This window comes from Pundamilia nyererei, unplaced genomic scaffold, assembly GCF_000239375.1.
Source record: "Pundamilia nyererei isolate P.nyererei 1_Seehausen unplaced genomic scaffold, PunNye1.0 scaffold00063, whole genome shotgun sequence".
NCBI lineage: Eukaryota > Metazoa > Chordata > Actinopteri > Cichliformes > Cichlidae > Pundamilia > Pundamilia nyererei.
The window spans coordinates 1,310,858-1,326,078 of NW_005187464.1; the positions used below are offsets into that span (position 1 = coordinate 1,310,858).

General features: G+C 39.6%; 2 protein-coding genes across 2 annotated transcripts in view; one reads left to right on the forward strand and one right to left on the reverse strand.

The window, feature by feature from the left end:
• The window catches only part of ggt1b (gamma-glutamyltransferase 1b), a 5,745-nt gene extending 2,779 nt beyond the window's left edge, over nt 1-2,966 (forward strand). The window contains exons 7-12 of the mRNA XM_005735255.1: nt 246-382; nt 656-843; nt 938-1,065; nt 1,286-1,398; nt 1,494-1,607; nt 2,820-2,966. Coding sequence (XP_005735312.1) covers nt 246-382; nt 656-843; nt 938-1,065; nt 1,286-1,398; nt 1,494-1,607; nt 2,820-2,966 — 827 coding nt within the window. The remainder of the gene's footprint in view (nt 1-245; nt 383-655; nt 844-937; nt 1,066-1,285; nt 1,399-1,493; nt 1,608-2,819) is intronic.
• A 5,239-nt stretch (nt 2,967-8,205) lies between these two features.
• The window catches only part of ggt5b (gamma-glutamyltransferase 5b), a 9,050-nt gene continuing 2,034 nt past the window's right edge, over nt 8,206-15,221 (reverse strand). Inside the window, exons 2-12 of the mRNA XM_005735256.2 lie at nt 14,544-14,671; nt 14,355-14,450; nt 13,873-14,062; nt 11,631-11,791; nt 11,333-11,479; nt 11,077-11,207; nt 10,312-10,496; nt 10,130-10,221; nt 9,932-10,041; nt 9,737-9,847; nt 8,206-9,532 (exon numbers count right to left, since the gene is read on the reverse strand). Of these exons, the coding sequence (XP_005735313.1) occupies nt 9,383-9,532; nt 9,737-9,847; nt 9,932-10,041; nt 10,130-10,221; nt 10,312-10,496; nt 11,077-11,207; nt 11,333-11,479; nt 11,631-11,791; nt 13,873-14,062; nt 14,355-14,450; nt 14,544-14,671 (1,501 nt within the window). The 3' untranslated portion in view covers nt 8,206-9,382. The remainder of the gene's footprint in view (nt 9,533-9,736; nt 9,848-9,931; nt 10,042-10,129; nt 10,222-10,311; nt 10,497-11,076; nt 11,208-11,332; nt 11,480-11,630; nt 11,792-13,872; nt 14,063-14,354; nt 14,451-14,543; nt 14,672-15,221) is intronic.

Sequence of the window (15,221 nt, forward strand, 5' to 3'; positions counted from 1 at the left end):
GGCTGATTTACCGTGACTCCTGCCGCTGTCAGCTGAAACCCATCAGACCCAGACTCTGGCTCTCTCAGCCATCTCCCTGTTTCCTCATGTGGCTGTCAGCTCTGGTCTGATTGCAGCTCCCTTTTAGACTAAATGAAAAGCACAGGAACAGCCTGCATTTTGTGTCTCATTTCCTACCTGAACAACCATTTGTGGGTAAGGCTGTGCTTTAAATGAAATGGTACTTATTGTTGTATTTTCTGCAGGCTACAACTTCACCTCAGATAGCGTGGCAAGCACTGAGAAAAAGATCCTAACCTACCACCGCATGGTGGAGGCCTATCGTTTCGCTTACGCAAAGAGAACCATGCTCGGAGATCGGAAGTTTCTCAACATCACAGGTGTAAGGTTATAGATTATACAATTATTAAAGGAGTTTTTGACATCACTTCTATAATGAAACAAATCAAACAAATAAAAAAAAACCCAATTGAAATTAATCCAAATTTGATGTTAGTCCTCCATGAGAGTCATTGTTCGACACTGTTTGAAAAGAGAAAAACAAAATTACCCCGCATATTCTGATTAGGCTAGAATCTTTGAAACCTGAGGACAGAATAATAGGAAACCTTTTTAGGTTTTGCATGTGTATAATTATAATATTTCTCCCCCAAAGCTCATCCAGAATATGACTTCACATTTGTATGCCAATGCCCTCCGTGAAAAGATTACCGATGAAACCACACATCACATGAACTACTACGAGCCAGAGTTTTATCTGCCTGAAAACTACGGGACCTCGCACCTCTCGGTAGTAGCTGAAGATGGAAGTGCTGTGGCTGCCACCAGCACTATCAACCTATAGTACGACTTCCTAACTGACACTTCATGAAGTTAATCACTCATGTGTGTACAACTTATGTGATTTCTTACTGGTTATTGGGTTTGTTTTTTGCAGTTTGGGCTCCAAAGTTATGTCAGCATCAACAGGGATCATTCTCAACAATGAGATGGACGACTTCAGCTCGCCTGATATCACAAACAGCTTCGGTGTGCCTCCTTCACCGAACAACTTCATCAGGCCAGGTAAGGTTATGGCCACCACGCTCGTACAGACTGAGAACACACATAAGAGGGCCTTAAAACCAGCGACTCTGCAAGACAGATGAGCTTTTTAATGACAGAGTGATTAAAAGTCATGCAGATGTCAGCCTGGTTATTGACGGTTACTGAATAATATGCACATGAATCTGCTCTGACTCAGACATTCAGAAAGTAATTATTATCAACATATCATTTTAAAAAGGGAAACGGCCAATGTCTTCAATGTGTCCAACAATCCTTTTTGACAAAAGCAACAAAGTGAAGATGGTGGTCGGAGGTTCAGGAGGAACAAAAATCACCACCTCTGTTGCTCAGGTAAAATGCGTACCGATACCTATGTAAAACACTCATTTCTACTCGTTAAATGTAGAAACTAATTAATAACTTGGTTTCTATTTAATACTTATTAGGTGATTCTAAACACCCTGTTCTTCAACTATGATCTGAAAGAAGCTGTGTTAGATCCAAGGGTCCACAACCAGCTGAGTCCTAACATCACTGTAGCGGAGCCTGGCTTTGACAAAGTGAGTGTCACAAGCAGTAAACAACAACTGGGCGGTGGTGTGGTGTGCAGGGAAACTATGTTTTATTCACAACCCTAAGAAACACTGTATAAACCAAAGTCATGACTAGAACTGGGAACACTGTTTCATCTTTAGCTTCATGGGTAAAAACAGCGTAACAATAAGGGAGGAAATGGTTGTACTAGGGTTATGCTAATGGTCTAATTTGTGGCATTTCACCTCTGTTCACAAAATTGAACAAGACATCAGACCAGGACTCTCTGAGTGTTCATAACATGTGTGTTAATTCATGGTGAGAAGTTTAGAGGCTAGGCTGGAGCAGAATAGAACAATTATAAAAGGCTGGAACAAAGCTGATATTTACTGAGTTTATAATCTGGGGATATGGTGGAGCTGAAAACTGGACTGCAAGCAGAAACAATTACAGATGATTTCATGATTCTAGAGCCATACTTCTGTAATCAGATTACACAGAGAGGAGAAGAAGGGAGAGAGGAAGAGAAAACTGAAAACAAGAACAGTTTTAGGTGATATATTTGTACATCACAAATACAATGCTTGACAAATTATTTTTTTTCTGGTGTAAATTTACTACCACAGCTACTCTGAATTAGCAGTATTGGTAATTACAAAATTTCTCTGTTTCTGTTACAGTTAATCCACCAATCATAACGATATCTTAATGCAAAAATATAAGTATTGCTGTTCTGAATTTTCTAATTCAGTTTGACTAAAAAGCAAAAAAAACCCAAATGTAGCACACTTTTTTTTTTATTGGCACCAGTTTACAATTATGAATTTCCATACCTGAAAAGAAAAAAATGTTTCAGTAATTGAGTTTTATGCTTGGTTCATTTCAAACTTCCACCCCCTTTAAATTCTGCATCTGTTTTTTTCTAACAGCAGACACTGACTTCCTGGTCCAAAGATCGTTCATGCTTTATATTCTTATTCTTACATAGTTAACTTGGTTGCACCATTACATGTGGGGTGATTGCTGACCAGCACTCCAGTTCTCTTATTAAAGTACAGTTTACAAGTACTGTGTAATGCAAAAAGTACTAAAATAATCCTCTCTACTCTCATGCAAAAACAGCAGTGTTAATGGACAAACACTGAACAGACAAACCCTCCCCACATGTTTACATGGCACGCCTAGTCAGTCATGTTTTTGTGCTTAGAGTCTGTCTTCACTCATGCTTTGGTTTCCAGGATGTCCTGGATGGTTTGGCAAGGAAGAACCATGAGACAGAACTCCTCACATCGACGGGAGCCGTGGTGCAGGCAGTACTGTGTCATGATGACAAGGTGTATGCTCAGTCCGATCCACGCAAGGGGGGGTATGCAGCAGGATACTGAAGTTATAAACACACCTATGATTATGGAGAGATACTGTAGTTTTGTGAACCTTGACACCGGTGGGACAACCTCAAAGATTAGAAAGTTGATAAAGATTCAGCCAACATGGGCGTTTGTCTTGGGCACCAGTTGTTTTGTACTGATTGTACAAAACAGCTGGTGCCAGCTGTACAAGCCTTTAACCATTACAAGCTATACTTTAACACTGAGTGCCTTGGCTGAACCTTCTTAACTTCACATCATTCTAATGATCACATCAATCTAGTGAATAAAATCTTTTAAAAAAGATATATTTTGGTATAACAGTAAAAACAAACAAAACTGTTCAGACACTGAGCGCCTATGATTCAATCTATTTGTGAAGCACAGATTAGTAGATGTGTAAAGCAGTTTCCTGCTATTGTTTTGACACATGGCATCCACAAAACTGAGATCTGCTACTGTCATAAGAAACTGCAACACCTCGGGATCAAACACTGCACATAACAACATCCAGGAATCCCAAGTTCATCGGCTTTTAATGACCTCATAAAAACATTACAGCTGTTGCCGTCCATCTTCACCTTTCATTCAGCTAGAGTTACATAATAAGTTAAATACATAACAGTGTTAGATTAGATATATAGAAATAAATAGATTTGCTATGAGTGACTGAGTCATATGTAATAGAACCAATGTTTCAAAACAAAGCTGGGACTTGTTCTCTGGATCTACCATATATTTATTGAAAAATAAATAAATTGCAACTTTTGAAGCGCAGAGCTGTGTAGTTTGGCTATTTCCATCTTGTTCTCTCTTTTAATTTTTTTTATATCACTACTTGGATCATTAACTATGTTTACAACGTTAAACCATGACTCCATCTTGGTGTTTTGACACCAGATCTAATAAGTGAAGGATGGAACTGACAAAGACTGTGCACTCTTGTCACTCAACAACTCGTTGCACAACATTCAGCCCAGTAGCTTACCCTGTTATATAGTTTATCAGACTAGAGCTGGGACCATAATTTACCAAATGAACATAATCCTGTATTGAATTTAAGTTGTGAATCTAGCGACTGACACCATCAAGTGTTTTCTGAGGTCATAAATCAAGTGCAGGGCCAGGTCAAGGTGTTATGGGGCCCTAAGCAGAATTTTATTAGGTGCCTGAACACATCACCTACCCCCCACATGGCACCATTAATTATTAACCAGTCTCCTCATTTAATTGTTAATTGTGCATCTAAGACAACCATTACCATGGTGTACTACCGTGCAGGAAAGCAGTAAAACAAACCAGCAGACAAAAGTTACACAAATAAAGTTAACAATTTTTATTGACTTTGTACAAAAGGGCAAAACAATTACAATTTAACATAAGCCTAAATATTTTTTATGACATAAAAATCAAGGGCAAAAAACAACCAAGTTTAATACAAACGTATGTAGGAAAACTTAATGTGATGTGTTCAAAATTAGACAATGCAAGCCACAAACAAAATGAGACAACCTGTCAATACAGGATAGCCCATTAATATGTGACTAGCACTTCCTTAGTTCAGACAGCCATGGCAACGTTTCAGCCTAATCAGTAACAAGTCATATTTACAGTTTAACTTGTGTAGCAAGAGTCTAACTCTGACCATCTCAGACTAAATCTAAAACATAATTCATTAGTCAAATCAATGAGATTAACGGGAAACAATCCCGGCAGCTACAATATTTATCATATTAAAGTTGAATCTCCCACTTTCAAAAGGGATAAACAATATAGTCCAAGGCCAGGGATAGCTATGCCACAAATCAGCTACACCCCACAGGCTGATAACCTCAACAGGGATCAGCTGCTGTTCTCCCATCCTGTACAGAGTAGTCCAGCAACCACTCCAGGCTCAGCAAGACAATTTTCTGCATGCGAGTGCAATCAAATACACCTGTCATCAATGAACCCAACCCAATTGCAGCCATTGTGAAACACAAAACCACTCCCAAATTAGTGCCCATTTCCTTGCATCAAATATTGAGGTGCCTCGATAGTGCGAGTACCATTCATATAACGATGAATGTTATTCAGCAACATCAGACGTGATGACCAGATCTGTTTGTAAGACTGTGAACAGACTAGTGAGCTAAAGATAAAGTTTCCAGCCATGATTTCTGTGGTTTCCACACAACGTAAACTAACCTCGTCATGCACTGAGTGAAATGAAGGCCACTTTCATGCCTCTGTTTAACTAACATCACGGTCAGTGAGTGTTTATGATACCAGACTGTAATTACTCATGGAAACATCCTTTTTCTGCTACTTTTTTCCTTCCTCTGTTTTTCTCTTTTTCACTTTTCACCCCCAGAGGAATAAATCACTTTGTCATGATCTACTTACAGACAGTTACAGTAAACAAGACCCCAGCTGTGACACTGGCAGTGGAAATCTTTGCTTTTCTCTTCTTCCCAGAATTTCATCTCTGCTTATTGCAGATGATGTAGTTCAGCAGTTCACACGCACTGGAGCAGTTTGCGGCCAAGAGTGAACGAGAATTAGCACCTCCAAGTCTGATGCCATGGTCCTCAGCCAGGGAAGGGTGGAGTGCTCACTCTGGGTCAGTGATGAGATGCTGCCACAAGTGAGGGGAGGGGGGAGCAAGTGATTGACAGACGGACTGGGGCGGCATCTGCAGTGATGCACGCACTGTACTGGTCCATCGTGGTAAAAAGAGAGAGGAGCATGTCGATTTACGTCCCTACCTTATAGTCACGAGCTCTGGACAGTGACTGAAAGAACGAGACTGCAGATAGAAGTGGTGTAAATGAGCTTTCTCTGAAGTGTGGCTGACATCTTTCTTAGTGATAGGCTGAAGAGTTTAGACATTTGAAAGGGGCTCAGAGTAGAGCTGCTGCGCCTCTGTGTCGACAGGGTAAATGATTAGTAATGGCAAATGACACCTTTGTACTCCAACTGACCACTTTACATGACTTGCCGACTCATACAAGCACTTCTTTCTATGCTTTATCTACATAAGTGCTTTCTATCTAACATTCAAACACACTCATATGCTGATGGATCCATCAGAGAGGAACTTGGGGCTAGCATCTTGCCCAAGGACATTCTGAGGTACTGTCTGAGTTGCGGCACCTATCCTTCAGGAGAATACTGCAAGTGCTACCTGTAGTGTATTGGTGAGCATACATGGATGCGAGTGTGCCATGACGTTAGCGGCAGCACACAACGTGACCAACGTGGCAGGTATACTGATGTCTTTAGGATGACTTATGAGGACACTGAACAAGTTCAAAGGGCCTATACTCCTGTAAGGAAACACATAGCTTCAAACATTTAAAAGACAAATTCATCTCTATCCTCTCTTCTCACAAAGGGACCAAAACTTGCCAACTTGTATAAGTGAAAACTGCTTTTGGAGCCAGCCTCAAGAGGCCGTTTGAAGTCCTTGCCTGTTACTGTAACTTGCTTATACTTGTTTCTCTGCATGCAAACATATTGACTACTACTAGCTTACAGCTTCAGTACAGCGGAGGTGAGGTCTTTAACTTTCATTAAACTACAATGGGCACACAAAGCAGGCTAATATCCCCATTCTGACAGTTACAGTTACATCAGAAAAAATGTTTGGCCGCTGAAATATTCCCGCTCCTGGAACAAACCTCGGACGCAGTGCTATTTTTCACAACGTTGCTCAAGGCTGGATAAAAGCCAGTGGTTTTATTTTACATAAATAAAGCCAAATGTCTCCTGCAGGGGGAAATAGGGGGAGAACTACCTGCCGAGAGGTATGATTTAATGTCTGTGTGCGCGTAGTTATTAAAGTGAGACTCATTCGCATTGCAAAATCCATGTTGATGCTCGAATTCTTTGATGTAAGCCTCAGAGAGAAGATCATTTTTCACAAAGATATCTTCCTACACATACAGGCTCTTACTGAACCTGACCTAATTTATGTTTTTTTTTTTTTGTTTTTACATATTTTAAAAGAAAAGAAGAAAAGAACAAAAATAGAAGAACTATAAAAAATGTGTAGATGACTGTACTGTGGCGAGTAAGACAGTGCTACGGTTTTTTGTTTCGTTTTTTCCACTCCAGATATTCCACGTACATTTTATGTTTTACCTGAACAGTTGGTCTTGATTGTTATATAATGTTATGATGTAATGACCTCTCTCCTGAGATTTGAGATATGTATTTTTGACTTTTATCGCTCTCTGTTATCTGGTGTTTGGGCACTCTCTCACCTGTGAACCATTACCATACATTGGCGGTTTTGCCAGTAGTGGCAGGAGCAGGTGTAGAGTTACAGTAATTGGGGGGAAAGTGCAATCCCACCATGTGTGCCAATATTACATTTAACATACCACAATTTTATTTGAATTCACAATTATTTTATTTTTATTATCCTGAGCTGCTACCTCCTGTGCTTACAGCTGCTCTGAGAAGAAGCTGCAAAAAATTAAAAATAAATAAAAAATCTAAAAATTTTCCTTCAGGGCCCAATTAAGCAAAGTCTCACTTCCACATATGATTAAATTCAAAGTTATGCAACTCAGACCAATTGACTAACCCTCTAGGCTAGGAAAGAAAAAAATCCCAATTCTCTGTGTATATCAGAGTCTACGTGTAGTTTTAATTTGACTCATTGCCTCGAATGGCATTGTGACAAATGCATATAATGACACAGAAACTGACATAATAAAAGCATCAAACTACTGGTAAGATAATTTGCCTCATCAAAGGACTTTGTGAGCGAAAGTGTGCTGAATCATCACAGGATTATTTAACCGCTCCGCTCTGAGAGAGAAAGACTGTTTCTGCACCCTTTAAAGTGATGGCTCACTTTAAGTGGTTGTTATTTATACAAAGAGGGCAAGATCGTGAAGTTGCAACTTATCCAGATTAACTCATTTGTCATACAACAAAAGACAGTGGTGCTTCACACGGAGTAAAATTTGCATGTTCTCATAACTCTCATCTAGAGCCTCAAAGGAGAACGGAGCAGAATCCACTTAAGAAATCATTACTAATTCATAAGTTTCTCTGCTGAAATGTATCTCATTACTGCTTTCTTTGTTCCACTGCTGCTCTGTATAAACGCATAAGGCAAAAGGGGAAAGCACCAAATAGAATTAATCCCATCATACTGTACTAACAACCAGGAATATGTGTTTAAAGAAAGAGTTTGTGGTTTAGAAGGATTTTTATTACAAACAATACAAAATATGTTCATAAAACATAAAAAACCAAAATATTCAAGGTGTGTTAAAATATATAAAGTACATTTTTGGGGGAGGCTTTTTTTTGGATTAGGTTATTTCACATAGAGTAACACATTTAAGGTCACAGTAAAAGTTCCTTGTTGAGGAAGCTGCCAGGATGTCACTTTAAAAAGGTTATATGGCTCATCTTGAGTTAATATTTCTTACAAAGAATTACATGTTTCAATAACTGATTTAGCAGACACACTCAGTGCACATTTCTCCAACAGTGCATGAAATCAAATACGAGCACCTTTGTGGCTGGAGTGATCATTTGTGTATCCGTTGGTCAGATATTAACATTTCAGTTTAGCTCCCTACTCTTGCTGAGGACACGTAGGCAACACTAAAAGTAGCTGTGACGAGGCAGGCGGCCCGCGCGGTCGACCAAAAGCAGTTTTCAAACAGTCAGTGTGGCCGGCTGAATTTTGTGACATTGGTTTTTGACAAACCAATAAAAGTCATCGTCCTCTTTGACTACTGTCATCGAGGCTAGTGCCATAAAAACGAACAAGTGCGTATGTACTTAAGACGGAGCATTTCAAACATTCACAACACTTCAGAGACCGCTTTCCTAGCTGAACATTGTCCTGAACTTTCTGTAGCTGTGCATGCTCCCGGTACACACAGCGACTGTATTTTCTTATCTCATTGTTTTTATGGGAATTCTCAATGACTGCATAAAAAAAGAAACATACAGAAACTTGTCAACGCCCGCTGAAGGTAGAAAGGTTGACACATGGATGAAAGCAAAGTTCACTGGAAACGGTGTGTCACATATATTACATCATCTCAGGGCACTATTCTGCAATAGCGCAATGGTGCTCGACTGGAAACAAACTCCACCTGTGTGTGCCTATTTCCTAATATCTACATAGATGTAGTTGATGAATAGAAATTTAAACACCCTTATATTTATATATTTAGTGCAGATTTCACCTCAACATAAATTGGGTTTCTATAGCCTGGAGTGATTGGATTTGAAGCAATTATAAATTGGAGTTATCCTCTAAGGTGAGTAGTTCCTGATTGGTCCAGTTGGATGGAGCCACAGCACCTTTTGTTCACCTTTTATTTGTCAGTGTTTCCACACATATGGTTACTTTTAATGCTGAAGGGTCAGTTAGTCTAAAGGGCAGAGATAAGTGGAAAGGTCACGCATCCTTGTGGTCAGTATCCAGCTGACATTCCCATCTTCCTGCTGTCAGACACAGCAGCAATGCAGTTGTTGTCCTTTTCCACAGCATTGACCACATTGAGAAAGTATTGCCAGTTCCCGGTTTTGTGTTTAAGCTGTTCCTTTAAGCCTTTTGACACAGACTGAGGGTACACAACACACACACAGACAAAACATTAATACTACTTATCCTTAAGAGATTACAGAAAAATTAAATCTGCCTTTGTAGGATTATGGACCGCTAATCTTCTTCAGAATCCATTATTACAGATGATTTTTTTCTGATAGACAGTCTAGTGAATTTGAATATCATTATTGGATAGCAAGGATAAAGGGAAGTACTTCACCTCATCAAAACCAGGTTCAAAATTTACGTCGTTCTTTGAGTCGATGAAGATTATGCGCTCAGTAATGGCATCTTTCAAGCTCATCCCCAGCCACTGGTGATTTATTATAGACTGCAAGGATAAAAGAACTGTGAGTAAACAAACAAAGAAGTATACAAACAAGGAAACAAATAGAGTTTTTAATTATTGAATTACCAAGGCCATTGCCGGCGTAATCAGGCTTCCTCCCGATCCACCAATTATAAGAAGACCTCCAGACTTTGACTCCAGTATCACTGGACTCATTGAGGATGGAGGTCGTTCGCCTACGTAAAAATAAAACATCAGATGGAAATCAGACTCGGTGATGAGATCGTGAAACGTCTGTAATTTGGTTGTCGTATATAACTTCACCTGCCCTCAGTGTGTCTGCTCTCCCGCAAAAGTCAGCCAGCTCATTGTTGAGGATGATGCCTGTACGTGGAGAGTAAATCATTCCTCCAAATCTACAGAACAAAGGGTACTCAGTCAGCTGAGGGGATGATGGATACACCCAACATTAGTATGTTTCCTATAACACAACTCTTCCTGCTCACACTTGGTTTATGGTGCTTGTGGCAGAGACGGCCAGGCCATCTTCATCCAGGACAGACACGTGTGTCGTCCCAGTGTGATCTGAAGAAGGTGCGACGTTGTAGTAAGAGTTGTCATGGGTCATGTTTGAAGAAATCATCTTCCTGATGCGATCAATGAAGGTGGGATCAATCAAGTGCTCTGCACACTAAAAGGAGAGCATCATTAAACATTTCCAAGATATCCCAGATATTACTGGTTTGAGATGTAGAAACCCCATCCTAAAAGTTGGGATGCTTTATAAAATGTTTCGAAAGACACATTGAAAGTGTCATAAACCCACATTTTGTTCACAGCAGAACACATGTCAAATGTTTAAAGTGAGAAAATCTACTATTATTAAAAAAAGAAAGAGGTAATTTAGAAATTGATGTCAGCAACACGTCTCAAAAACGTTGAGAGAGGGCCGTGTTTACCACTTCTTCTTTTATCAACAGTCTGCAAACATCTGGAACTGAGGAGACCAGCTGCTGGGCTCCTCAGTTCCTCTGTACCCTCTGTAGATGGATTGTTTTCATTTCCATCAATCAATGCAAAGTCCCTTCATTCTTAACATATTATAGATATCCATCTTGAGTTTTTTGAGCAGTGAATATAAATAATATAATAAAATATAAAATACATGAAACAATACATAATATATACCTAGACTTTAGATTTCAATTTCTTGCCCTTGTATTAAAAATGTCCCCAGTTCCAATAAGAAAAAATATATTTCAGATCCCAACCTTGCCGTTATTAAACTTTGGATCACAAATGCTCTTCTTCTGTCCATTAGCAAATTTAACTGCCTCTATAAAATGATGGTACATCTCAATCTTCTTGTCACCAACCAGAGAGTTTGGCGTCAGCGAGAACCCTGCAGAAAAGACAGTGATAATGTTTTTAAGCTTTTGTGAGCTAAGAACTGCTTAACTGTTTCTTTAAATTGAAATTTCATCCAGCTGTTACAGCGGAAAAAGAAAATCACACAAAACACGACACCTTCCATGAGTTTGAGAATGAAGGCAAGCAGGGCGCCTCCAGCAGGGGGTGGAGGGATGTAGAGTTTAGCATCTCCCAAAGGAACAGTCCAAGCATCTTGGACCTGCACCTGGAATGACCTCAAATCCTCTATAGTCAAGGTCCCACCTGAGACAGACACACAGAACGTATATAACAAACTTTGCCCTAAATTAGATTCAATTTTTTTCATAACACTGAGTAAAAGTCATTTTTCCATTCCATTTAATTCCTTTTCAAACACAAACCCTCAGGCTGCTAATGCTGACATTGCACCAACCTGCAGCTGTTATGTCTTGGATTAAGTCATGCCCTATCTTGCCAGTGTAGAAATCCTCTGCTCCTTTCTCTGCAATGGTTTCCATGGTTTCTGCAAGTTTGGAAAACTTTACGATTTCGCCTGCGCTCAGAACAGTTTTGTTCTTGTGGCAAAAAATTTCACTGTAAAAAAGAAAAGAAAACACAAACTAAGCAAAAAGGAGAGCAGAGAAAAAGAGACAGAGAGCTGTCAAAACCAAAAACTGATGAAGGGTCAAAGCACTACACCCCGTGCATCCTAACAACATTGCACAACTAAACCGCTTCTGCAAAGAAGAATGGATCGAGATCGCCCTGTGTGGGATCTGCGGCTATTAGAAATCTTTGCTTTAGGACTAAGTAACTCTTTTTCTACTTCTTATTTATTACTTAATCCTACCAGGATTATAAATGTTCAGATATAAAGATGGAAATTTTAAAAAAATTACTTCTTAGTCCACTGAGATGAAGTGCTTGTTTAAACTTGTGACAAAAATGGAGACCATCTAATTTTTGGGCAGACAGAGAAGACGGTTTGTTAGACTCACTGCAGTATAAACTGAAGCCAGGTTGATTAGTGGCACGCTGCATTGATTGAATAGGAAATTAACACAGCGCAGTCACAGTTCAGGGAAATATTCTTCAGTGGAACTGATAGCTGACAGTTTATCAAGTCCCTTTTAGTTATTTTTCTTGTGCTCTTAGGTCTCAGAAAATTCAGAATATTAAACTAAATAAAAAACAACAACAATCCAAGCACAACAGAGGAGCCAGGAAGTTGAGGGAGATTCAGACAAGACCAGACAAAAACTCACTAAATACATAACACGGAATATGGGATTGAAACAAAATTACAGAAACCACACTTTAACTTTAAACAGGAAGTAAACTGAAGGACAGAGCACAAAGCTGATAATGAAAAGAAAACAAAAACAAAACTGGATCATAAAGTCGGTGGCTCTGTTTGGAAGAACTGATTGCACTTTGGCATTAGAAGCAGCCATTTTCATTCTTGCACCCAAAATGTCCTTTTCACTGGTCTTGATTAGAAAAACATTTTCAGTTTAAAAGCTGATTAGACGAGGCATTTCTAACTCTGAATAGAGAGCTCCAGAAAAATGGCTAATCACCATATTTGTTACCACATTAGATCTTGAATGCATTAGGAATGCAACATGCTGATCAAATGGCGCTGACGTGAATGCCCTGAAAGCGCTGCTGAGGCAGCATATATCACTGAGACCCAAATCAAGAGAAACTCTGGATAAACAAGACTCGTCATTGACCCTAGAGCCGAGTGTGTGCCTCAACCACCCACACGCACAAAATTGTACTCCATCCATCAACCCTCTTACAGATTGAGATACTGACAAACACAAAGATAATCATTCCCTTTCAGCAAACACACCTTTTTAAATGACTGACTCAGCTAAAATCTACCCTGAGGGCAGTGAGTCGAAGCAGGTTTGCCTCTGATCATCTAAGCAGTGCTCCATAATTTTACCTATTAGTTTAAAAGCTTTCCGAGATTACCTTACAGTAGAATTGGGTCACTTGGTGTTTACTACAATTTTTTTTATCTTCAATCTCACAGGAATCCAGATTTGCACCTGACAGTGATGCACTTTTTAAAGATCCAAGTGCAATAGGTTTTCTAATCACCACTTATTTTCCTCTGATTCCCTTCGCTATCGTAAACATTAAAAAACTCTGTTTGTGCACACACTTTTGGCCCGGCATCCAAAAAGGAAATGCAATCTTTCAGGTATTCCCCATGATACCTGAGTCCTGGCTGCGTCTCACAAACATTTTTTGGATGAAGGTTAATGCTACCTTTGTCTCTGAGCTGGTAAATCCTGGTCCTGAGTCACGTTAAGAAAAACAATGTGCACTCTTATGTCATTAAAAATAACAATGCTTCACTGAGAACAATGAGCGTGGTGCCTGGCCTAAACTATTACGCAATGTGTAAAGTTAAATTCTCTTTGAGATGTTACATAAAACTATCACAAAATTAGTATAACCAGGGATTTACAGGAGAGGCCTTCGCTCCAGGATTTCTGCAGTGACAGCTGCATGAAATAGGCTCCAGCTAGGATTACAAATGCTTTTAGTTCATTGGTGCCATCAAACATGTGACTTAAAACACAATTTTTTCTTTGCAAGCATTATTAATAAAAAAAAAAAAAATCTTAAGTCACAGAGGAGTAATTGAAAAGCTGTACCAGAGAGACGATGTTTGTATGTTTCTTTTCACAAAGGACACGATTTGTCCCAGATAGGGTGACAGAGGGATGCCCTCCCTAGCCAGTTTAATTGTTGGTTCAAAAAGCCTGGCCCAGGGCAGCTTCCCGTACTGTTTGTGAATTGCCTCATAGCCTCGCAGCTCTCCGGGAACGCCGATCCACTGGCTGCCTTCAATGTAAAAATGAGAAAAGTAGTGCAGGTAAATTAGACTAATGGTGGAAAACTGTTTGCAAAATATGACAAAATGTTAATTGATAAGGAAGATCTAACCTTACCAGCACAACTAGAGCACTAACAACTTAAGCTACAATCACTGTATAAACAATACATAGTGATACTAAGTACATAAGTGGATAAAAACGACATCTTTTAAAATTAAATAAATGAATTTCTGTAAAGTGAGAAACCACAAGGACAAAATCTGTAACTGGATATTGATAAGTGCTGTAAATCTACCTACCTGTGGAAAAACTGAAGAAAGTGGGACACTCCTGTAACAGGTTCTGTCTGAAGGACTGTGGGACAGTTTCTCTGAAGTTGTAGACTTTAATGTTGCCTTAAAATAGATGAGAAATCCAATTGGTTGGTCTAATCAATCACTGCTGTGGAGAAATACAATTTACAAAACACGTATCAGTAGAGGACTTACCTTTCTTATCTCTTATAGTTATTATAGAGCCCCCTCCAATCCCCATGCTCTGAGGATTGACCACAGATGTGCACAGAAGAGCTGCAATGGCGCCATCTACTGCTGATCCACCCTGCTGAAGCATATTCCTGGAAGAGGGTTTCATTTTATTTATGGGAAATGTGTAAACACTCATTGCACACGCTCCGACTTACACATGGCTTTAATTATTGAACCTGGTGTTTGAGTACTTGAAGATGCCACAGTACGGTGACGGCTGCCAGTGGGCATGTTCGAACCACATCCTGCTGTTTGAGGTTGACCTCAGGTGACATACCAGGAAGTCGCTGACCATAGTGGTGTTCTTTCTTTTCTTTCTCTTCTTTTTTTATTTGACTTATAAGGTAACCTGGCTCTAAAAAAAGAAATGTAACTCACATTTCTCACTCGGATTATCTAAGTTAGCTGTGACATAAACAACTTAATCCTGACTGGACCGTATTTGAATAGCCCTGAATGGGCCCTTTCACCAGTAGCCTGGCGTGGGATCAAGTGTAGTCACTGAGCTACAAGAGGAAGCACTGTTGGGAATGTTTTGCTTCTGATGGTCAGTGAATAAGGTCTGACCGAATGAGTGATTATCTTACAAATCTGTGAGCATAAGTAACACAGAGCCGGCAACCAAAGGAGCTTTACAAT